The 20,436-nt window shown below is 61.4% G+C and overlaps 1 protein-coding gene across 7 annotated transcripts in view; it reads right to left on the bottom strand.

Annotated features, from left to right (window-relative positions):
- Nucleotides 1-57: 57 nt before the first annotated feature.
- RASA3 (RAS p21 protein activator 3) overlaps nt 58-20,436 on the bottom strand; it is an 83,617-nt gene continuing 63,238 nt past the window's right edge. For 4 of the 7 annotated variants that reach the window (XM_045162487.1, XM_006076609.4, XM_025262499.3 and 1 more), the window contains 14 exons: nt 19,349-19,497; nt 18,689-18,803; nt 18,152-18,226; nt 17,621-17,744; nt 17,198-17,304; nt 16,012-16,089; nt 14,541-14,618; nt 14,083-14,156; nt 13,081-13,187; nt 12,662-12,744; nt 9,121-9,329; nt 8,891-8,994; nt 2,432-2,615; nt 58-1,448 (listed from right to left, as the gene is read on the bottom strand). In XM_045162487.1, the coding sequence (XP_045018422.1) occupies nt 1,373-1,448; nt 2,432-2,615; nt 8,891-8,994; nt 9,121-9,329; nt 12,662-12,744; nt 13,081-13,187; nt 14,083-14,156; nt 14,541-14,618; nt 16,012-16,089; nt 17,198-17,304; nt 17,621-17,744; nt 18,152-18,226; nt 18,689-18,803; nt 19,349-19,497 (1,563 nt within the window). In that variant the 3' untranslated portion in view covers nt 58-1,372. The remainder of the gene's footprint in view (nt 1,449-2,431; nt 2,616-8,890; nt 8,995-9,120; nt 9,330-12,661; nt 12,745-13,080; nt 13,188-14,082; nt 14,157-14,540; nt 14,619-16,011; nt 16,090-17,197; nt 17,305-17,620; nt 17,745-18,151; nt 18,227-18,688; nt 18,804-19,348; nt 19,498-20,436) is intronic. The other 3 variants (XM_045162488.1, XR_006639869.1, XR_006639870.1) reach the window with 3 other exon arrangements.

Genomic DNA, 20,436 nt, shown 5'->3' with positions numbered 1-20,436 from the left:
ATCTCCACAGGTGCATATTATCAGTCGGTGCTCCTGGGAAACCAAGTCAGTCTCAGAAAGAATAAAAGGTCTGTTTTAATTAGCCAGTAAAATACATCGCACATCATTAGTATCTTAGAAACATTAAGTTACAAATTCATGTTAAAAATTGCTGTTTGGAGCAGCCTAATAGTTGTGTGATGCAAGTTTCTTTTTTGCAACATTTTCTTTCACCATTTGTGACAACTGGTAACATTTCTATCTGCCATCTGGATCTCCAGGCACAGGGTACCGGGTGCTAGGGGTCCTAATGGGGCTTTCCAAATTCAGGCTCAGCCTGGCTGACCTCAGGGCATCAGAGGCAGCAGCTCTGCCCAGGCCAGGTGTCTGTTCCCGAGGCCACCCAGCGCTGGCCCAGTGGCTCCCCCTCCCTTTTCTCTTGGGGACTTGACTCGCTGACATGAGACACGCCCATTCCCTTTTTTGTCACCAAATCTCTGCAAAAGGACCCCTGCCCCCAAAGACCGAGGCTGTCTTCAAACTGGGATCTCCGTGTGGTTCTGACCCTCCGACCAGGGGTGATACCAATGTCAAGGCTGAAACTGGAGGCCTTGTGTTGAGGCTTTGTCCCCCATGAGACACCCCCATTCCCTTTTTGTCCTAAGGTGGCACCTCCCTTGAATGGTAGAGGCTTGGATGTTCCAAGTTATTAACACTTTATATCAAAAAGCTAATTTAAAATGGTTCTTTAAAAACATTAAGAAAAACAGCTTGAAAATAATGCACATTTCCATTTTTGCAAACTTCCCCAAACTCCCACCAGGGTGGCATTCTACTTTAAGCCCCACTGACAGCAAACGCAGCTTTCCTTGATGTGGCAGCGGGGTGGACGCATTTCAGCAGCACGGAGGGAATGAAGGCTGGGACCCCGAGGAAATCTCTGCAAGAGGACCCCTGCCCCCGAAGATCGAGGCCATCCTCCAGCCGGGATCTCCGTGTGGCTCTGACCCTCCGGCCAGGGGTAACACCAACGTCAAGGCTGAAACCGGAGGCCTTGTGCTGGTGGCCGCCCGGACAGCAGGCTCACAGGAGAGTAATGCTCAGGACGTCCCCGCTCAGGTGAAGCAGAGCCTTAGCCGTAGAGACAAACGTGCGTGTGACAAGGGCACGTGCCTTGCAGGCTGTGGTGTTGCCAGCACCGTGTTCCGGGAGGGCCAGCTCATCTGCCACCAACGTGACCAAGTGCACGGCCGCCCGGAGGTGGCCCGGGAGCCTCAGGAGTTCGTGAGCTGGAGGTCCGACGAGCTGCCCTCTGGTCTGGTTCTCTCCTCCCCCAGCACGGCTCTTCTGGTGCAGCTCAGGCCGCCATCCTGGGAGAGCTTGTGCAGAGGCTTCACATGGAATGGGCAGGGGTCTCAGACTGCTGCCTGATGTAGCTCTGGAAGCTCTTGTCTCCAATGGGGTGCTCCCTACAGAGTGTGGGGACAGGAGCGTGAGCATGGGCTGCCCTGTGCCTGGCACACTTCTGAACTCTCACTGCCTGCTCCTACCTTGGCTTGTGAAGCACAACCCTCGTAATATGCACGAAAAAGGCAGACCAGCAAGGGAAGAAGTCAGCCCGAAACCACCCAGGGAAGTGCCCACCGTGAGCCCAGCCCCAGGGGGTGGGGCTCGTCCTGCAGGTGTGTGCAGACCGTGAGCTCTGGGAGCGGGCACCGCGGTGCTGTGCCCCGTTGGCTATGGATGCTGGCACAGCTGTAAGTCATGGCTGTTTCCAACAAGGTGGGTCTGCCATGTTTAGGAAAAGGCAGCATCTTCACACGGCTGATGTGGGCTCTGACAGAGGGTGTTAGAGGGTCTGGAAGGTGATGTGAGTGTCTGTGGAGCCGGGAGCAGACACGGTTGGCATTCCTGGAGACGCTGGGCACCCTTGCAGCCTGGCCAGAGTTGGGGTCTCTTCCAGAGGCCCCCTTCCCTTCCCAAACCAAACCCACGTGCTCCCTGGAAGGAAGGGGGAGCAGGGAGGGGGACTGGGCCCATGCCAGGTGTGTGCTGGGTGAGCTCTGCATGGGTCTGTGGGCTCCAACTGCTCATGGATTCTCATCACCCCATACTCAGAGCAGGAGGAGAGGGACCCTTGGCTGAGCCGCCTGCAGCCAGTGGCGTGGAGCGCAGGTGGCTGGGTCAGTCTGCATCTCTGCCGTTCATCTCTCCCAGGATGTGGGGTGGGGTCCACGGCCAGCCTGGAGAGAGGCTGGGGTGCCTCCTGGAGGCAGGGAGCCTGGGGGCCTGAGGGTCTGGGTGTGGGGGTAGAAGGCACTGCTCCAGGACACAGTCCAGAGGGACGTGCTCTGGAGGAGGCAGGAAGGTGGTCCGAGGTGGTCCCTGTCCACAGGCAGGTGGTCCGAGGCATCCCCCCCGGCTCCCCGTGCCGCTGAGGCCCCACACTCACTGGCTTCCGTACTTGGTCCTCCTGAACTTGTCCCTTTTGTACTGGGCATGCTCCTGCTCCAGGGCCCCGACCCCGTCGAGGACCTGCTTCAGCGTCTTGTAGGTCTCCTGGGGGTCGTCGATGATGAATGTGGAGTACTCCTCCTGCTCTGGCCCGTCATACACGGATCTGCTTCCACAGGCCTCTGCAGTGCCAGGGAGGGCTGAGGTCAGTGTGGGGGGCCCAGACAGGCCGCCCAAGAGCACGCCAGGAAGGACCAACCGCTCGTGCAAATGCACACAAAACAGAAGCCACTAAGAGTCAGGCCCCTGAGCTGCAGAGATGCCCGTGAGGCTGGGGGCCACCAGGCACCTCCGCCTGAGGGTCCAAACCCTCCTAGAGCCTGGGCCAGGCAGGGTCAGTCAGCCTGGGCAGATGTGCTCAGGGAAACCCCACCTGAGAAGGGGCGCCGGGCTCCATCCACTTTCGTGAGGGTGCCCTGCCAGGGGTATGCACAGGGCACAGGGTGGTCATAAAGCCTTCTGTCGGCCAGTCTGCACTGGCAGCTTTCTAGGGCACACTGCCTCCCCTGCTCAACAGGTAGCTTCTCCTGAGACCACCTCGCTCTTGCTGGAGACCACACTATGGCCTCCAGGACCCCATCTGACCCCAGACACCTGAGCCAAGTCCTGTGCTCCTGGTGCCTGGCCCAGGTGGACCAGCATCAGGCCCCTCACCCTGGTCTGTGATGCAGAGCATCACCACCATCATCATCATCACCATTGATATCACCATCATAAACCTCATCGTCAACATCACCTCATCACCTCCATCACCAACATTACACCATCATCACCACCACCATTGATATCATCATCCCCTCCATCATCCCCTCCATCACCACCTCCATCATCGCCTCCATCATCCCCCTCATCACCACCACCATCTCATCACCTTCATCCCCTCCATCACCACCTCCATCACCACCTCCATCATCGCCTCCATCATCCCCCTCATCACCACCACCATCTCATCACCATCATCCCCTCCATCATCCCCTCCATCACCACCTTCATCCCCTCCATCACCACCTCCATTGGTATCACCATCATCCCCTCCATCATCCCCTCCATCACCACCTCCATCATCCCCCTCATCACCACCACCATCTCATCACCTTCATCCCCTCCATCATCCCCTTCATCCCCTCCATCACATCACCACCTCCATCATCCCCTCCATCATCCCCCTCATCACCACCACCATCTCATCACCTTCATCCCCTCCATCACCGCCTCCATCATCCCCTCCATCACCGCCTCCATCATCCCCTCCATCACCGCCTCCATCATCGCCTCCATCATCCCCTCATCACCACCACCATCTCATCACCTTCATCCCCTCCATCACCGCCTCCATCATCCCCTCCATCACCGCCTCCATCATCCCCTCCATCACCGCCTCCATCATCGCCTCCATCATCCCCTCCATCATCCCCTCCATCACCACCTCATCATCCCCTCCATCACCGCCTCCATCATCCCCTCCATCACTGCCTCCATCATCCCCTCCATCACCGCCTCCATCATCCCCTCCATCACCACCTCCATCATCGCCTCCATCATCCCCCTCATCACCACCACCATCTCATCACCTTCATCCCCTCCATCACCGCCTCCATCATCCCCTCCATCACCGCCTCCATCATCGCCTCCATCATCCCCCTCATCACCACCACCATCTCATCACCTTCATCCCCTCCATCACCGCCTCCATCATCCCCTCCATCATCCCCCTCATCACCACCACCATCTCATCACCTTCATCCCTCCATCATCCCCTTCATCCCCTCCATCACCACCTCCATCATCGCCTCCATCATCCCCCTCATCACCACCACCATCTCATCACCTTCATCCCCTCCATCACCGCCTCCATCATCGCCTCCATCATCCCCCTCATCACCACCACCATCTCATCACCTTCATCCCCTCCATCACCGCCTCCATCACCGCCTCCATCATCCCCTCCATCACCGCCTCCATCATCCCCTCCATCACCGCCTCCATCATCCCCTCCATCACCGCCTCCATCATCCCCTCCATCACCGCCTCCATCACCGCCTCCATCATCCCCCTCATCACCCACCACCATCTCATCACCATCATCCCCTCCATCATCCCCTTCATCCCCTCCATCACCGCCTCCATCATCCCCTTCTCCATCACCGCCTCCATCATCCCCCTCATCACCACCACCATCTCATCACCTTCATCCCCTCCATCATCCCCTTCATCCCCTCCATCACCGCCTCCATCACCGCCTCCATCATCCCCCTCATCACCACCATCTCATCACCATCATCCCCTCCATCATCCCCTTCATCCCCTCCATCACCACCTCCATCATCCCCTTCATCCCCTCCATCATCCCTCCATCATCGCCTCCATCACCGCCTCCATCACCGCCTCCATCATCGCCTCCATCACCGCCTCCATCACCGCCTCCATCACCGCCTCCATCACCGCCTCCATCATCACTACTGTCATCGCCACCGTCACAGAAAGCTTCACTGCCTTTACTAACTCAGAGGAATCTCCTAATTCTTACTGAAAAACCACGAGTCTGTGCAAAGAGAAACTGAGAAGATTTAAAATTTCAAGGGAAAAGGGAAAATGGTGTGAGGAAGATGAGGGTCCACACGTCAGGGGCAAAGAAGCAGAGGCCTGGGGGCACCAGTCGGGGGGACACAGCAGCTGCACGCCTGCGCCTGCTGGGCCTGCATCTCTTCCCCAAAGCCCTGCTGTGCCAGATGCTTGGCCTTGAGCAAGTCACTGAAGTGCTGAGCCTCAGTGAGCCCTGCTGGGAGATAGGGCTGCTGAGAGCAGGATGGGAATCACAGAAGGACCACACTGGGGAGATGGACGGGGCCGGGGGTGGGCACAGGCAGGGAGACCCCGAGGGTGGGGGGCAGGGGTGGGCACAGGGCACAGGCAGGGAGACCCAGGCCGCCTTAGGATGGGGGCTGCATGAACCACCCCACAGGGTGACTATGCAGCCCTTGGAGCAGCCTGGTCGGTGGGGCCGGTTCCTAGAGGAGGAAATCGGTGCTGCATGGTGGGTGATGTGCCAGCTGGTCTCACAGGGGACACCAACGTGGCTCTGAATTAAGGTCTGTGCATGGGGGCTCCCCTGGTGGCTCAGTGATAAAGAACCTGCCTGCAATGCAGAAGACCCAGGTTCGACACCTGGGTCAGGAAGATTCCCTGGAGGAGGGCATGGCAGCCTACTCCAGTATTCTTGCCTAGAGAATCCCACGGACAGAGGGTCCTGGCGGGCTGCAGTCCATAGGGCTGCCCAGATTCGGACCTGACTGAGCGCCTGAGCAGCAGCAGCACTGCGCCATCCCAGGGCGACGGGAACCGGCCGGGGACGGGAGCGCGGCCAGGGGACGGGAGCGCGGCCAGGGGACGGAGCGCGACCAGGGGACGGGAACCGGCCGGGGACGGGAGCGCGGCCAGGGGACGGGAGCGCGGCCAGGGGACGGGAGCGCGGCCAGGGGACGGGAGCGCGGCCAGGGGACGGAGCGCGACCAGGGGACGGGAACCGGCCGGGGACGGGAGCGCGGCCAGGGGACGGGAGGGCGCGAGGAGAGGCTGTGAGGAGGCCCCAAAGCTAGGCTGGGGGAGCAGGTCTTAATTCTTAGCCCAATGTCAGACACAAGACTTGTGACTGGACCGAAAACAGACCCTGAGCATCTGGAGGCCAGGGAGCTCACCCGCTCCGCTTTAACAGGCTCCCAAAACCGAGCCTGGCAGCGCTGGACTGTGTGCTGAGGCCCGCCGGCAGCGGGCATGGTTTTATGAAACAGCTCCAGGAATGACGAGGAGCACAGGGCAGACGCGGGACAGGCCAACAGGCGGACTTTCCGGTGGGCCAGCCACATCCTGAGGGCCAGAGGGCGGCGAGGTGGACTCTGCCAGGTGACAACGGGGATCAGAGACTCAAAGTCGGGAGGACACCCAACGGCCAGGTGACGCAGCACACAAAGACCCACAGGCCCAGCCACGGGGCAGTGTCTGCGTCCCGAGATGGAAGGTCAGGCCCACTCTGGTCTCTGGGCGGACGGGGGCCCTGGGCTTGCGGGCAGCGCTGCTTTGTGTCTGGAGTCACCCTGAGCCCTCCGCAGGCCCCAATGACTGGGTCTGTGCCTGGGGCACAGCAGGGGCGGCCGGTCACCATCACCAGGACCCCGGCCGCACAGCTCTGACCAGCAGCTGGGGCCCCACGCCCGCCCCTAAGCAGGGATCCTGCCAGCCCTGCGCTGGGCCTGCCCGCCCGAGGCTCCGGCTGCACCATCACCAAGCTCCAGGGGAGCACCGGTGGGGTCCCTGCTGTGAGGGGTGACGGGTGACAGTGACGCAGCCCCCTCCAAGCCCCGAGAGGCTGCTTCTCCAGGGCAGTGGCCTTGGTACATCACGAGCCACGGGCTGAGTGCTCAGGGCAGTGGCCTTGGTACATCACAAGCCACGGGCTGAGTGCTCAGGGCAGTCTGGTGAACACAGACAAGATCCCAAAAGGATGAGAGCCTCTGAAGGCAGACTATCGGCCTCAAGAAAGCGCTGAGGTTCCAGGCAGAGGCCTGAAGACCATGGAAAGTGACTCAGTGCTTCGGTGCCTTCATGAAGTGGGGGGCAGGGTCCCTGATCCTACTGACATCCTGTGAACCCTGCTTGTCAAGATCAGTGCTGCCCAGGAGGAGGTGGGGTGCTCAAGACCCCTTTCCATCTGACCGTCCGTCCATCCATCCATCCAGCAAACAGGTACCGAGCACCTCCTGTGTGCCGGGCATGGGGATGAGTCACACCAGCCTCTTTTCTCAAGGCTCACGTGCATCACAGGTGAAGCTCTCTGAGACAACTATCATCGAAGAGACAGAGATGAGCACAGGCTGTCGGGGGGAGGGGAACCCACAGGCCACGGGGGTGTTAGACCGGGGGTGTGTCAGGGGTAAGGGCGCAGGGGTCTGCAGCGTGGTGCTGGGCACAGAGGGAGGTGGGCATGAGAACAGTGGGCCGAGCTCACGGACAGGCAGCTGCGTGCCTGTCAAAGCAGGGTAAGGCGCCCTCCAGGCCTCAGGCCACACGGACACTTTCGGGCCGGATGAGGGGATGAGAAGGAAGAGTCTGACAGCCTTGTTTCCAGGCTCCTTCCGGGGGCTTCAGGGCCAACTGCAGGCTGTCTGACCCCAGCTCTGAGAGTGCCGGCCCCGGGGCATGGCTTGGGGATCCGTCCTGCATCTGCCTCTCGTGATGCAGCCCAACCAAGCCCCCGGGCCTCCTGACTTGTCCCACCTACACTGCTTAGTTCAGTAGGGCAAGAAGAGCAATGAACACCCATAAAGACGAAGCTGCATTGACACGCCTGGAGCTGCTGGGCAGGTACACACGCTCACGCACGGGTCCACACGCATGCACACACACTTACGTGGGTCCACACTCATGTACACTCACACACACAAGGTTCCACACTCACACACATAAAGTTCCACACTCACGCACACACGCTCACACACGGGCCCACACACATGTGCACACACTCACATGGGTCCACACTCATGTACACTCACACACACAAGGTTCCACACTCACACATAAGGTTCCACACTCATGCACACACGCTCACACACGGGCCCACACACATGTGCACACACTCACATGGGTCCACACTCATGTACACTCACACACACAAGGTTCCACACTCACACACATAAGGTTCCACACTCACGCACACACGCTCACACACGGGCCCACACACATGCGCACACACTCACATGGGTCCACACTCATGTACACATGCTCACACACAGGCCCACACTCATGCACACACATATACCAGTCCACAGTCATTCACATATGCTCACACAAGGGTCCACACTCACACACACAACATACAAGGTCCACACACATGCACACACACATATACAGGTACACACTCATGCACACACGCTCACACATGGGTCCATACTCATGCTCACACACTCACACGGGTCCACACACATGTACATATTCACTCACAAGTGTCCACACTCATGCAGACAACATACAAGGTCCACACTCATGCACACATACACTCACACAGGTCCACACTCACACACACAAGGTTTCACACTCATGCACACACACTCACATGGGTCCACACACACGTACACATGCTCACACACAGGTCCACACTCATGCACACACACTCACACGGGTCCACACACACGCTCGCGTCTCTCTGGGAAACACGGACGAATGAAGCCCTCTGGGGGCGCGGGAGCTACTAAGACAGGCTCTTCTCAAGAATTTGGCAGTTCAGAGGCTGCAGGCTAAACGCCAGCCTAAAATTAGCCACAGAAACTGTTACTAAAGTAACTCCCCCAGAACACCACCCAGCTTGCAGAAGCCTGCCACGCTGGCTCCCCCGGCCCCTCCTCACCTTGCATCTTCTCGAGTTTGCTCATGTATGAGCTGAAGAGGGAGTAGATGCGCTCGGTCTCACGGTCCCCATCGATGTCCAGCTGGATGTTTGCTGGGAGGCCGCTGCCGGGAGCCGGTGGAGAGGAGCAGGGTCAACTGTGATGCTGGTCATTTAGCAGCCCCTAAAGATGAAGGCCCTGGCCCCTCACTGACCCCTGCGGGGCTGGGGCACCGGCAGCCATGACCTACCCGGTGCAGGGGGAGCAGCCCGCGGCCGTGTCCGAGGAGGCCCTGCAGCACAGCCAGTGGCCGTTCAGGTAGGCGGACGGGTGGTAGACGGCCAGCCGCTTCTGGTTGCACTGGCTAACCTTGGTAAGGACGTCGATCCAGGCCTTGGCCTCCACGCAGTTGTTGGCCTGGATGTACAGCGCCCGCTCGGGCTGGATGACCTGGAACATCTGAGAGCGGGGAGGGCTCAGGGGAGCGCACGGCAGAGCCCCCGCCTGCACCGTGAGGGCCGCGGCCGGCCGTGCCACCCTGCCCAGGACGCGTGGGAGCGAGGTGAGCGGTGAGGCTTGGCTGGCTCAGCCCTGCTCAGCCGGGCCAGGCGCTGCCTTTCCTGGGCCCCAGGTGCACTGCTGGCCTGCCCCCAGGATGGCCGAAGTGGATGTGGCCGTTACACAAGAGTGCCAGCTTCCCTGGACCTCCTCCTTCCTTGAGTGAGACAGGCTTTGTGCAAGATATACCCCAGCAGACCTGTCCATCCTCCCATCTGCGACCCCAGACCGGCTCCAGGACCAGCGCACATGCTGTTGTCCACTTGGGAGGTGCCCCTCCCAGCCTGCCTCTTCAGGGGCCCCTCCTCCGCCCTCCAGGCAGATGTTATGTCCCCCCTGAGGCTTCTCAGAACTTCCACTGCCTTTCCTGTTTATTATTCACTCAACAAACAATCCTAAGCCCAGGGCATTGTCCAAAGTTCTGGGGACTCAGTGGCCCAAATGGAGTTTCTGCTCTTGTGAGCGTCTAGACAGCCAGAAAGACAAGAGTGAACTCAGAGCACTTGGGCTGTGTGAAGGAGGAGGCCTAGCGAGAGTCAGGAGAGAACCTCTAGGTAAACGGTCCTCCAGCTGCAATCGGATGGGTTGCCTGGAGCTAACTGAGCTGAGTGGGGACAGTGAGCAGCAGGGGCAAAGGCCCTGGGGCAGCAAGGGCTGGCACCTCCCAGCAGACACAGCCATGCCGCCCACAGAAGGGCAGGGAGGTCGGCAGGCTTGACCCTGGGAGGGCTGGCAGGCTGGACTTGTCAGAGGGCACAGGGGGCCAAGAGTCAGGATGTCAAAGCCCAGGGTGGCCTCTGCAAGGTGGGGAGGTGTGCCCAGTGAAGGAAGAGAACAGGGTGTGAAGGGCTCCCAGAGGACTTGGACTTCAGGTTCCTGAGTGGATAGCCAAGGCTCCTCTGGCCGGCCTACGCACACAAGCACCATTGCACAGGCCGCAGACTGCACAATCTGTATACAGCTCCATCCCCGACAGAGGCAACACCCGGAGGAAGGCACTCAGAGTCCTTTCCTCCTGCTGCCTCCACAGAGGTGGTTCCCATGGGCTAACTCTGAAGTTAGGAATTTCCTCTAATACTTCTCATAATAGTTCTAATTATTATCATTAAGGAATCACTCTACACCTGATGGAATGAGCGGCTCCGGTTGCTACAGGGCACGGCTCCACACTGCGTCCTTCCCTGGACGTTGGGAGCAGGCTGTCCCCAGCCCCACTCTGGGGGGACCTGTCACCAGCCTGGGAGGGGCCACGATGCTGTGCAGACACACACAGGCAGGACAAGGGCGCTGACATCCCTCAGGCCCACGGACACCCTCGCACCTGCCATGAGGCCACCTCCCAGCCCAAGAAATCACCTCAGATCGCCCTGGGGGCGGGGCAGGGAGCCAAGGGGAGGAGCCAGCGCAGGACGAGGGCAACTGCCTCTTACCATCGTCTAGCCAGCAACTAACCCTCTGCGGCCGCGGGTCGGCCTCAGACCAGACAGAGGCCAGGCAGACCCACCCTGTGCGGCTGGATGCAGCTACGCAAACCAGACCTCCTGCAGGGGCCCAGCGCCGGCGGCAGATGGATGTGGGTGGGCGGACCAGACTTGGCTGGGGTCTGCGAGCCGGGAGAGGGACTGGCAGACACCGGATGCTCAGCCTGGAGGGGCTTGCGGCAGCAGCTTGGGGCAGCGGCATGAAGATGGGAGGCGGGTCTGGGGCCCCACGGTCGGCCCAGGCCAGCGCTGCCCCCATGTGAGGGGGTGAGCTCCCGGCCAGCTCCAGGCCCTCCTCCTCGGGATAGTCATGGGGGAGTGGTCTCTAGACACGAGGGCGCTCAGTGACCTTGGAGGATGCAGACGCCTAAAGCCTAGAGAGCACCCCACTGAGCCCACCGAGGCTCCAGCAGTGCCCGAAGGGCACGGGAGGCAACTTGTCTGAACACTGAAGCAAAACCCCTCCTCACGGGAGTGTCCTTTGTGCAAAGAGCTCCAGATGACCATCCTCGGTCAGGTATCCTCAGGGTCCTGCTCAACCAGACCGTCCCCCGAACCATAAACCACGACGACTCACACATAAGAGGGAACCGGCTACACGGAGCCCCTTGCTGCACCTGCCGTTTGCTTGGCCTGTGACCACCCTGAGGATGACCATCGTCTGCAGAGGAGGGCGCAGGAGCTGACCGCCCGGCCAGGTGGTCCCTGCCTGCTCCATCCACCTGATGAAGGGGTGTCCTGGCCACCACCTTCCTCAGGGAGACCCCAGTGGGGCCGTCTCTCCATTTACCCAGCCCTCGGGACACGGAGACAAGCTTCAGAGAAGAGAGGCTCAGGCTGGGGCCCCCGAGCAGATGCCTACACTTCCGAGGGGCCTTTGCCCACTGACGGCTGGATGGCGGGGCCCACGCTGTCCGCCACCCCCCCGGTCACAGTCAGGGTCTCTTAGGAAGATCAGCGAATCGTGTGTAGGATTTCAAGTTTTATCTATTAGTATTTACATTCCATCTGCCTTCAAAAAAGACTGCACACAACTTACACAAAATGCATCTAATGAAACTGAAAAAATAGAAAAAATATTTTAAAAATTAGGAGCAGAATTAGAGCAGAGAACGGCAGCAGACAGGATAAACAGGACCTAATTAGAGCAGAGAACGGCAGCAGACAGGATAAACAGGACCTAAGCACGCAGATTTTCTGAGGAAAACAGACAACCCAGAAAAGCCCTCGGATCGGGCTCTGGGAAGACAGCTGAGGGAGGTGGGACGCAGGGCCAGGACCCCACGGTGCCCTCACGAGGCTGCAGGGACCTGCCCTCCGGAGGCCAGCCCCTCAGACAGCGGGTCGTCCTGGCACCCAGTGTGGACCCTGGCCCCCCTCGGAGCCTCGCAGGGGGACAGGAGGGACGCGGTGACCATGCGGTGGGGGTGGGCACGTGTTTCCTCCTCCCCAGCGTGTGGAGGTGCTCACCAGGCAGAACTCAGGCACTATCCCCCACCCCCATGGTCCCCACGGTGTTGGGGGAGTAAAGGCAAAGCAGGGGTCCCCAAGCTGTTTGCCAGTGTCCAGATGGCCAGCAGAGGCGGACCTGTGGGAGGTCCATTAGGATGGGGGGCCCCACGGCCTCCACCCAAAGCTGACTTTGAGAGAAACCCCACGGGTCCTGGCCGACCCGACAGGCAGGGTGGGCTCTCTGCTTCACGGGCCCAGGAACAGACCAGGACCAGGGGCGGGGGCGGGGCGGGGACTCACGTTCTTCATCTTGAAGGACTCCTCCTCCAGCGCCTCCACGGCCAGGATGTTCTCGAGGGGGATACTGCAGAGAGGCGGGTCCCCTGCGGCAGAGCGCGCCGTGAGCGCCAGGGGGGCCGGTCTCCCTGCAGGTCTCCCCGCGGGCTCCCACAGGCCTCGAGTCCCCTGGGGATGCCCACCATCCAGACCGGGCCACCCACATGGGACAAAAGTGTCTGCCCCGAGACCTTGACCCCCCCACGCTCAGCCATGGAGGGCCGACCGCTCCCCACGCCACCCAAGCCACCCTCTTGGAGCCCCCGCCTCCCGTGTGAGGAAGTGCTCACCCCAAAAGCAATCTGGACCCCACGGGGCCCAAGAGGAGGCTCTGGTCCCTTGGAATAAAATATGTGACCTAAAAAGTGACCTTTTCTTGTTACCTTTGCTTTTCTGGTAGGTAAATTCATGGTTTGTCAGGCGGAACCATCTTTTCTTAAAATTCTTCATCCCAAATCGTTTTCTCCCTTGTGCCCTCTTAATCATGAACCTGTCGTGAACAGGACAGTCTGGTGGTTGAGTGGCCAAGGGCTGGGCCAGGGCACCTGCCTGCCTGCCCCCGCAGGCCAAAGTCACAAAATCAGAACAGCTCACCAGTTTCACTCCTGTGACATTTGATGCAGACTATGGGGTTTCAGTATCTTATTTCCAAGGGACAGGATTTAAGAATCAGAAGATGAAGGCCTCTACTTTTGAGAATTTTAGCCCCTGTGCTGGTGTCAACGGTCAACCTCAGGTTGCGAGTTGCTGACAACTCTGGTCTACCAGAGCTCCAACAAGGAGCCCCCACCTCCTGCCCTGAAAACGTGGACTAAAGGTGCCCCCAGAGCCCGTGCGGCAGTAGGTCCCAGCCCCGCAAGCCTGTTCTGGAGGCAGAGACAGCAGAAAGCCAGCTGCTCTGGGCTGCGTCCTGTGCTCTGAGCCCCGGCGGGGGACGCTTCTGCCTGGGGGGCTGATGGAGGGCAGGGGGCCCTCAGACTCTGCTGCGTGGGGGGCTGATGGAGGGCAGGGGGCCCTCAGACTCTGCTGCGTGGGGGGCTGATGGAGGGCAGGGGGCCCTCAGACTCTGCTGCGTGGGGGGCTGATGGAGGGCAGGGGGCCCTCAGACTCTGCTGCCTGGGGGGCTGATGGAGGGCAGGGGGCCCTCAGACTCTGGTGAGGGACCCACCGGGCAGAAGCCTCTGACTACTCGGGGGCCGTTCAGTCTCCTCCCGCTCCCTGCCCACAGACGGGCATTCCTCCCCTCGCAGCCTCAGCGGAGAACAAGCACAGGGGAGCAGCCCTGAGGTGTCTCAGAGCCACAGACCAAGGCCCCAGGCAGTTCTGGACGCCCCTGGCCCTGCGGGCAGGCCCCCTGTCCCTGAGCCTCCCTCCCGCCACCTCACCCTTCCTTAAGCAGGATGGGCTGCTGCACGCTCTTGGGGTCTCTCCTCCCGGAGGATGAGATCAAATCCAGGAACTGAAGTGGGACAGAAAGCAGACAGTTAAGAGGAAGCTGTGAGAACTGCCCAGGCACCCTGTGTCTCCTCCTGCAGCCAGAGAAGAGGTGGGTCTGAGCGCGGGTGCAGGCAGAGCCCCTCAGGGAACCACGGAGGCCGGGCACCCCCCCGAGCCTGCCCCTCCTTGGAAGGCCTCCCGCACCCAGAGCTGCTGCTGCTCCTGAGAGCCGACAGGCCCCAGGTGACTCAGGGAGGTTCACCCTCCCCTCTCCCCGAGCTCGAAGCCGCTCCGGCTCCCTCCCACCTCTGGGTTTGGCCCCGCGGGGCCTCCCTGCTCAGCTGGGCCTCCCACAAATCACCCACCTCGGCCTCTGTGAGTCTGGGTAATTGATGCTGAGACTTACGTTTTTCACCGCGTCAGCGTACTTCTGCTCGTTGAAAAATTCGTAGAATGCAGCCATGTAGGACTCCTTAAAACTGGCCTAAGACAGAAAAAGTCACTTAAACGAAGCCTGAGGTCGCTTGGCCCAAACCTGAAAGACCTGGAGCGTGGATGCAACAAGCCTCAGCTCGGAGCTGACCACAGGAGGCTGGCATCTCTTTCCAGCAGCGTGAAGCGCAGGTACCCCCTGCTGCTGAGGCCTGCCGCACACCACAGGAGGGGCTCCACTCAAGCTGTGCTTCAAATGCCAACTACACGGGGTCCTGGTCCTGGGTGAGACCTGTTACGCATGACTCAACACCCTTTGCGGGCATGTGGCTCCCAGATGCATTGCTGGGATGGGGAGGTTCTCACTTTCAGGAGTCAGGTCAACAGCAGGAGGAACCTACGGGCCTCTGTCCACATGAGTCATTTTATTACAAGGGGGTCTGTGTGGACCTCAGCCCTGCAGGGGCCCGCTCATTGCTTCGGCTGACAGATGCTGGGCTGACGGACGGACAGAGTGTGGGGCTTTGGTCTGCTTCTGTGTATGTCACTTAGGTTCTGAGAAAGCTGACTGGCCTGCAGGGGCTGCTGTCTGCAGGGCCGGGGGCGGGGGGGCACGCAGGGCCGTGAACTCAGGAGAAGGGCTGGGGCTGCTGTCTGCGGGGCTGGGGGTGGGGGCTGGGGCCAGGGGCACGTGGGACCGTGAACTCAGTAGAAGGGCGGGGCTGCTGTCTGCAGGGCTGGGGGCGGGGGGGCACGCAGGGCCGTGAACTCAGGAGAAGGGCAGGGGCGGGGGCCCTGTGAGTCGCGGCTCAACCCTTTCCCAGCAGAGCCCGACGGGCCCGCCTCCGAGGAGAGGCTGCGCCACTGGCCCCCGCACAGCTGCCTCACGTGCAGACTCCCCGGCCCTGCACGCCAGTCTCGAGGGAGCCCGGTGAGGGGAAGACGGATGAGCGCGGGCCTGGGGAAGGAGCGGCTGCCTCTAGCTGTGTGTGGACAAGGCTTTGGTCACTGGGCGGCACCCCAACTTCCTTAAAACGCTCAGGCTGAGAACGCCCAGCTGTGCAGTGGGGCTGGGCAGTGTCTGTGCCAAGGGCACACGTCTGCAGATCCACATACAGCAGTGGAAGTGCCAGCCACTTACAGGGGACAGTCAGCACGCACAGGTGACATCACAGCCCACGGGGGCCGTCACCACCTGCAGGACAGTCAGCACGCACAGGTGACGTCACAGCCCAACGGGACGGTCACTGTGTATAGGTGACGTGACATCACCACCCATGGGGGACGTCACACCTTCAGGGGATGCCACCGCCACCTGCTGTTACCCTGTTCCTCCCAAAGGTGCTCTTACAGCCTCACATGGGGAGGCCAGGTTGCGACTCTCCTCACCCTATTACTCCACGTCCTCCTTCGTGTTGAAAAGAGAATTAAAGTCAGTGACTCACAGACTTGGACTTGGACAGACTGCCTAGAGTCTGAATGGTCTTCGAAACAAGGGTCAGCGTCCTCGACGTCTGTGGGTCCTGCCGGAGACGGGAGGTGACAGTCTCTCAGATGAGTTGTGACTGAGCCCAGAACTGCCACCAACAAAAGGAAGGACATCCCTAAAGGCTGTCCCGTCACGAGTGTCATCCGTGAGGGAGCAGCTAAGCCCAGAAGTGCTGGATTCACAGGTCCCTGTAGACCCTCCACCTGTCCAGTCTGGGAACTGCTGAAGAGGCGGGCCCTCGGGCCACCCACACCCCGTGCTGCCAGCCAAGGGGATCTCTGGCCATGTCTCCCAGGACCCTGCCCAGGGGCCCCTCGCCCCCGACACCGCTCACAGGCTGGACTCAAACCCAGGAATGGGCCAGCACCCTGGGCTTTCCACCAAGGGCGGGGGCCGCCTGGCACTTTGTCCATGAGGGCGTGGGCCTCACTCACGGTCATGGAGGGAGTTCAAAAGTCCATGCTGACCACCTGGCCTGAATATACCCAAGGTCAGGAACACTCTGTCTTCGCATGGAGGGTGGGGTGGCATCAGCCCTCAGCTGAAGCCCTGGTCACACCATCCGATGGTTTTAATGACATGACTTAGATCAGAATGTCTCAGCACCTCCCTGAGATAAGGACTTGAGGGCCTGTGGCTCATCCATAATCCAGTCATCACGTGGAGCTGTCTCTGCACCTTCCCCTACTCGGCTAGCAGCACCTTCCCTAACCCCTCCTGGTCTGAGGGGCGGGACGGGTCAGGGCGGCTGGACAGGTTAGGAGGGATGGGTGGGTCAGGAGGGCGGGGTGGGTCAGGGCGGCTGGGAGGGTCAGGGCAGCAGGACAGATCAGGAGGGCTGGGCGGGTCAGGATGCCTGGCCGGGTCAGGAGGGCCGGGTGGGTCAGGGTGGCCGGGCGGGTCAGGAGGGCCGGGTGGGTCAGGGTGGCCGGGCGGGTCAGGAGGGCCGGGTGGGTCAGGGCTGCTGGGCAGGTCATGAGAGCCAGGCGGGTCAGGGCGGCTGGGCGGGTCAGGAGGGCTGGGCAGGTCACGAGAGCCAGGCGGGTCAGGGCGGCTGGGTGGGTCAGGAGGGCTGCGCGGGTCAGGGTGGCTGGCCAGGTCTGGCTGACTAGTGCTCCGTGCTGTGTTTGAGGCTCACTCACCGTGTGGTGGGGCGTGAGCTGGAAGAGGTTGGGGGACAGGATGGCTGGAGCGAAGAACCGCAGGAAAATGAAGCTGCTCACAGCTGTGTACCGCACGTCCAAGTCATCTGTGGTGGAGACAGACTCGTCTGGGCTTCTGGAGCCATAGGGAGAAACCGGGCCAGGGAAGAAAACGGGAGCCACAGGGACAAAGCTCAGCTGCGAGCTACGATTCCCCAGGCAGCGCTGGGGCCTGGCTCCCCCAGGGGCGGGTGTAGACAGGGGAGTGTAGACGGGGGAGGTGCGAGCTGGGGGTGCAGACAGGGAGCCCTCCATGCTGGTGGCTGACCCCTCCCAGCAGCAACGGCTGGAGCCCTAACCCACGGGACCTGTGAGTCCTCTGCGGCCTGGAGGCCTCTCCACAAGAGGCCCACGAGCACTCACCCTGGAAGCGCTTGGCGGCCGCCTCCCGCAGGGAGAAGAAGATGTCACACATGACGGTGGGGCAGCTCACCCCCGATTTGGTGATGACGCTGAACACGCGGTCCACAAACTGCCGCAGGTTCTCCTGCAAAGGTGGAGGGCAGTGCCGGCTGCACCCAGCCCTCCCAGGGCTGCGGAGCCGGCCGCTCACCCAGGGCCCTCGGGCAACAGGCTTCCCACCATGGGTCAGGGCCAGCGTGCTGTGGAGTCCAGACCCCGCATCCAACCAGGGAGGGCGGAGAGGCGCATTGTGGCCCTCTCCCTGCTGATCAAGGGCCCATAGATGGCACCACGGGATGTGACCTCCGAAGGCCAGGACCCCTCTGGGCTCTTTAGAGGCACAGACAGTGTGATCCGCCTGAGCCGCGGGCCGGGCCTGGAGCAGAGTGTGGTGGCTGGTGCCTGGGTGGCCCCCACAGCGCTGCAGTTCAGGTGCCTGGAGTCCCACAGCCCCACCCATCCCAAGCACGTGGCAGGGCGCTTGGGTCTCACCATGTTGCTCTCCAGGCTCTCGCCGTCCTTCAGCCTCACGGGGTCGATCTCACAGGACTTATGACTCTGGCAAATCTACAAAGGGCATTCGGGACAAGCCACATGTGAACTGAGCTGGGGCCCAGGTGGGCAGAGATCCTGTGAGCTCCCACGGGTTCACTCACGGAATGCCTCACGGCGCCCTCAGGGCCTGGCTCACACCTCAGGGCGCCCTCAGGGCTCGGTTCACAGAGCAAACAGGAATCTAGCCTCCGTCCGCTCAATGCAAAGGACCCGTTTCTTGTTAAACTGTGCTGAGGAAATGCCCCTCCCAGAAAGGGGACCCGGAGGAACGGCCTCCAGGACTGGGGAGGGAGGTTCCTCCCTGGGTCCTCCTGTATGAGCGGAACAATGGACTTTCTGAAGTATTTTTTTAATTTGAAAAATGAGGGAGACTCTGGGATGCTTGGAGGCACCCTCGGGAGGCTGGGAGGCTGGCGTGGCGGCGACAGCTCTGGGTTCCGGGGGCACCCAGCCTCCCCTCCTGCGGGCCCTCACCTCCTCTATGGTGGGTTTCAGGGTGACGTGTAGGTACTGCATGCCTGCCAGCTTCATCGTCTCATCGATGCACTTGGATGTCAGCGAGTTCCCTCGGAAGATTGTATTGGGGTCCCTAGAAAACAGCATGGATAGGGAGGTGTCCAGGGAGTGGGGGGCTGCCCTGACCAACGAACGCCTTGCAGCAGCCAGGGGTCCAGGCCTGCCTGCTGCATAACTAACCCCCCACCACTATGGCCACCACGGGGCCCCCAGGGCTCTGCACTTCAAAAGCCACATCTGGTCTTCAGGGACTCATGACGGCCCCAGGGGCAAAGGGTGGCCTCGCCACATCTCCACAGACACGTATGGATCTTTCTGAGCTGTTGGTCCCAGCAGAGCCCACCTCCCAGAACAGTGGCAGGCCCCGGGGAGCAGGGACCTGGCCCCTGATGCAGGCTTCTTGCTGACCCCGCAGCCCAGACCTTGGAACTGAGCTTCCCCCAGGCACCCAGCTCCCGGCTCGCCCGCCCCCCACCTTGTTTCCAGGAGGAAAGGCACAGTTGTGAAAGAGCCAGCGCGTTGGTGAAGTCTGCGTGGCTCCCTCCAGCTCCCTGGGCCCCCGCCCTGCCCCTCGGCAGGCCAGGACCCCAGAGGGTCTCAGGCCCAGCTGGCACTCACTGGGTCCTGCGGACCTCGGCGCTGGCGATGGCACTGATGAAGGGCACCACCCGGCCGTAATGCAGGAAGAGCCGCACCAGCGGGATGGCCGCCTCCTGCTTCTCCCTGCAGACCTCGCCCAGGATGTGGGCCGCCGATGCGGAGACAGGCTGGGGCAGGGTGCGGGAAGTGAGCCCCTGCCTGCCGGCCCACTCCAGGAGCCACACCCACCACCCACACGCAGCACCAGCCGCTGCGCAGAGGGCCCGCCCGCGACTCTGGGGTCACAGTCAGAGAAACCGCAAGTCTCAGGCCTGATGGGTTCCCGTGGCTCTGTGTGGAGGGTGGGGGTCCCCGTGGCTCTCGTGTGGGGGTGTGGGGGTCCCCGTGGCTTTTGTGTGGGGATGTGGGTTCCTGTGGCTCTCGTGTGGGGTTCCCGTGGCTCTCGTGTAGGGGCGTGGGGTTCCCGTGGCTCTTGTGTGGAGGGTGGGGGTCCCCGTGGCTCTCGTGTGGGGGTGTGGGGGGGGTCCCCGTGGCTTTTGTGTGGGGGGTGGGGTTCCTGTGGCTCTCGTGTGGGGTATACGATTCCTGTGGCTCCCGTGGGGGATGTGGGGTTCCCGTGGCTCTCACATAGGTGTGGTGGTTCCCGTGGATCTCTTGTGGGGTGTGGGGGTTCCCGTGGCTCTCCTGTGGGGGTGTGGGGTTCCCATGGCTCTCGTGTGAGGTGTGAGGTTTCCCGTGGCTCACACGTGGGGGTGTGGGGTTCCTGAGGCTCTCACATAGGTGTGGGGGTTCCCGTGGCTCTCATGTGGTGGTGTGGGGGTTCCTGTGGCTCTTGTGTGGGGTGTACAATTCCTGGGGCTCCCATGGGGGATGTGGGGTTCCCATGGCTCTCACATAGGTGTGGTGGTTCCCATGGCTCTCCTGTGGGGTGCGGGGGTCCCCGTGCTCTCGTGTGGGGGTGTGGGGGTCCCCGTGGCTCTCGTGTGGAGGGTGGGGGTCCCCGTGGTTCTCGTGTGGGGGTGTGGGGGGTCCCTGTGGCTTTTGTGGGGGGTGTGGGGTTCCCATGGCTCTCACATAGGTGTGGGGGTCCCCATGGCTCTTGTGTG

Source organism: Bubalus bubalis, chromosome 13 (genome assembly GCF_019923935.1).
Source record: "Bubalus bubalis isolate 160015118507 breed Murrah chromosome 13, NDDB_SH_1, whole genome shotgun sequence".
NCBI classification, from domain to species: Eukaryota; Metazoa; Chordata; class Mammalia; order Artiodactyla; family Bovidae; genus Bubalus; species Bubalus bubalis.
This window is presented reverse-complemented; position numbering and strand designations above follow the sequence as displayed.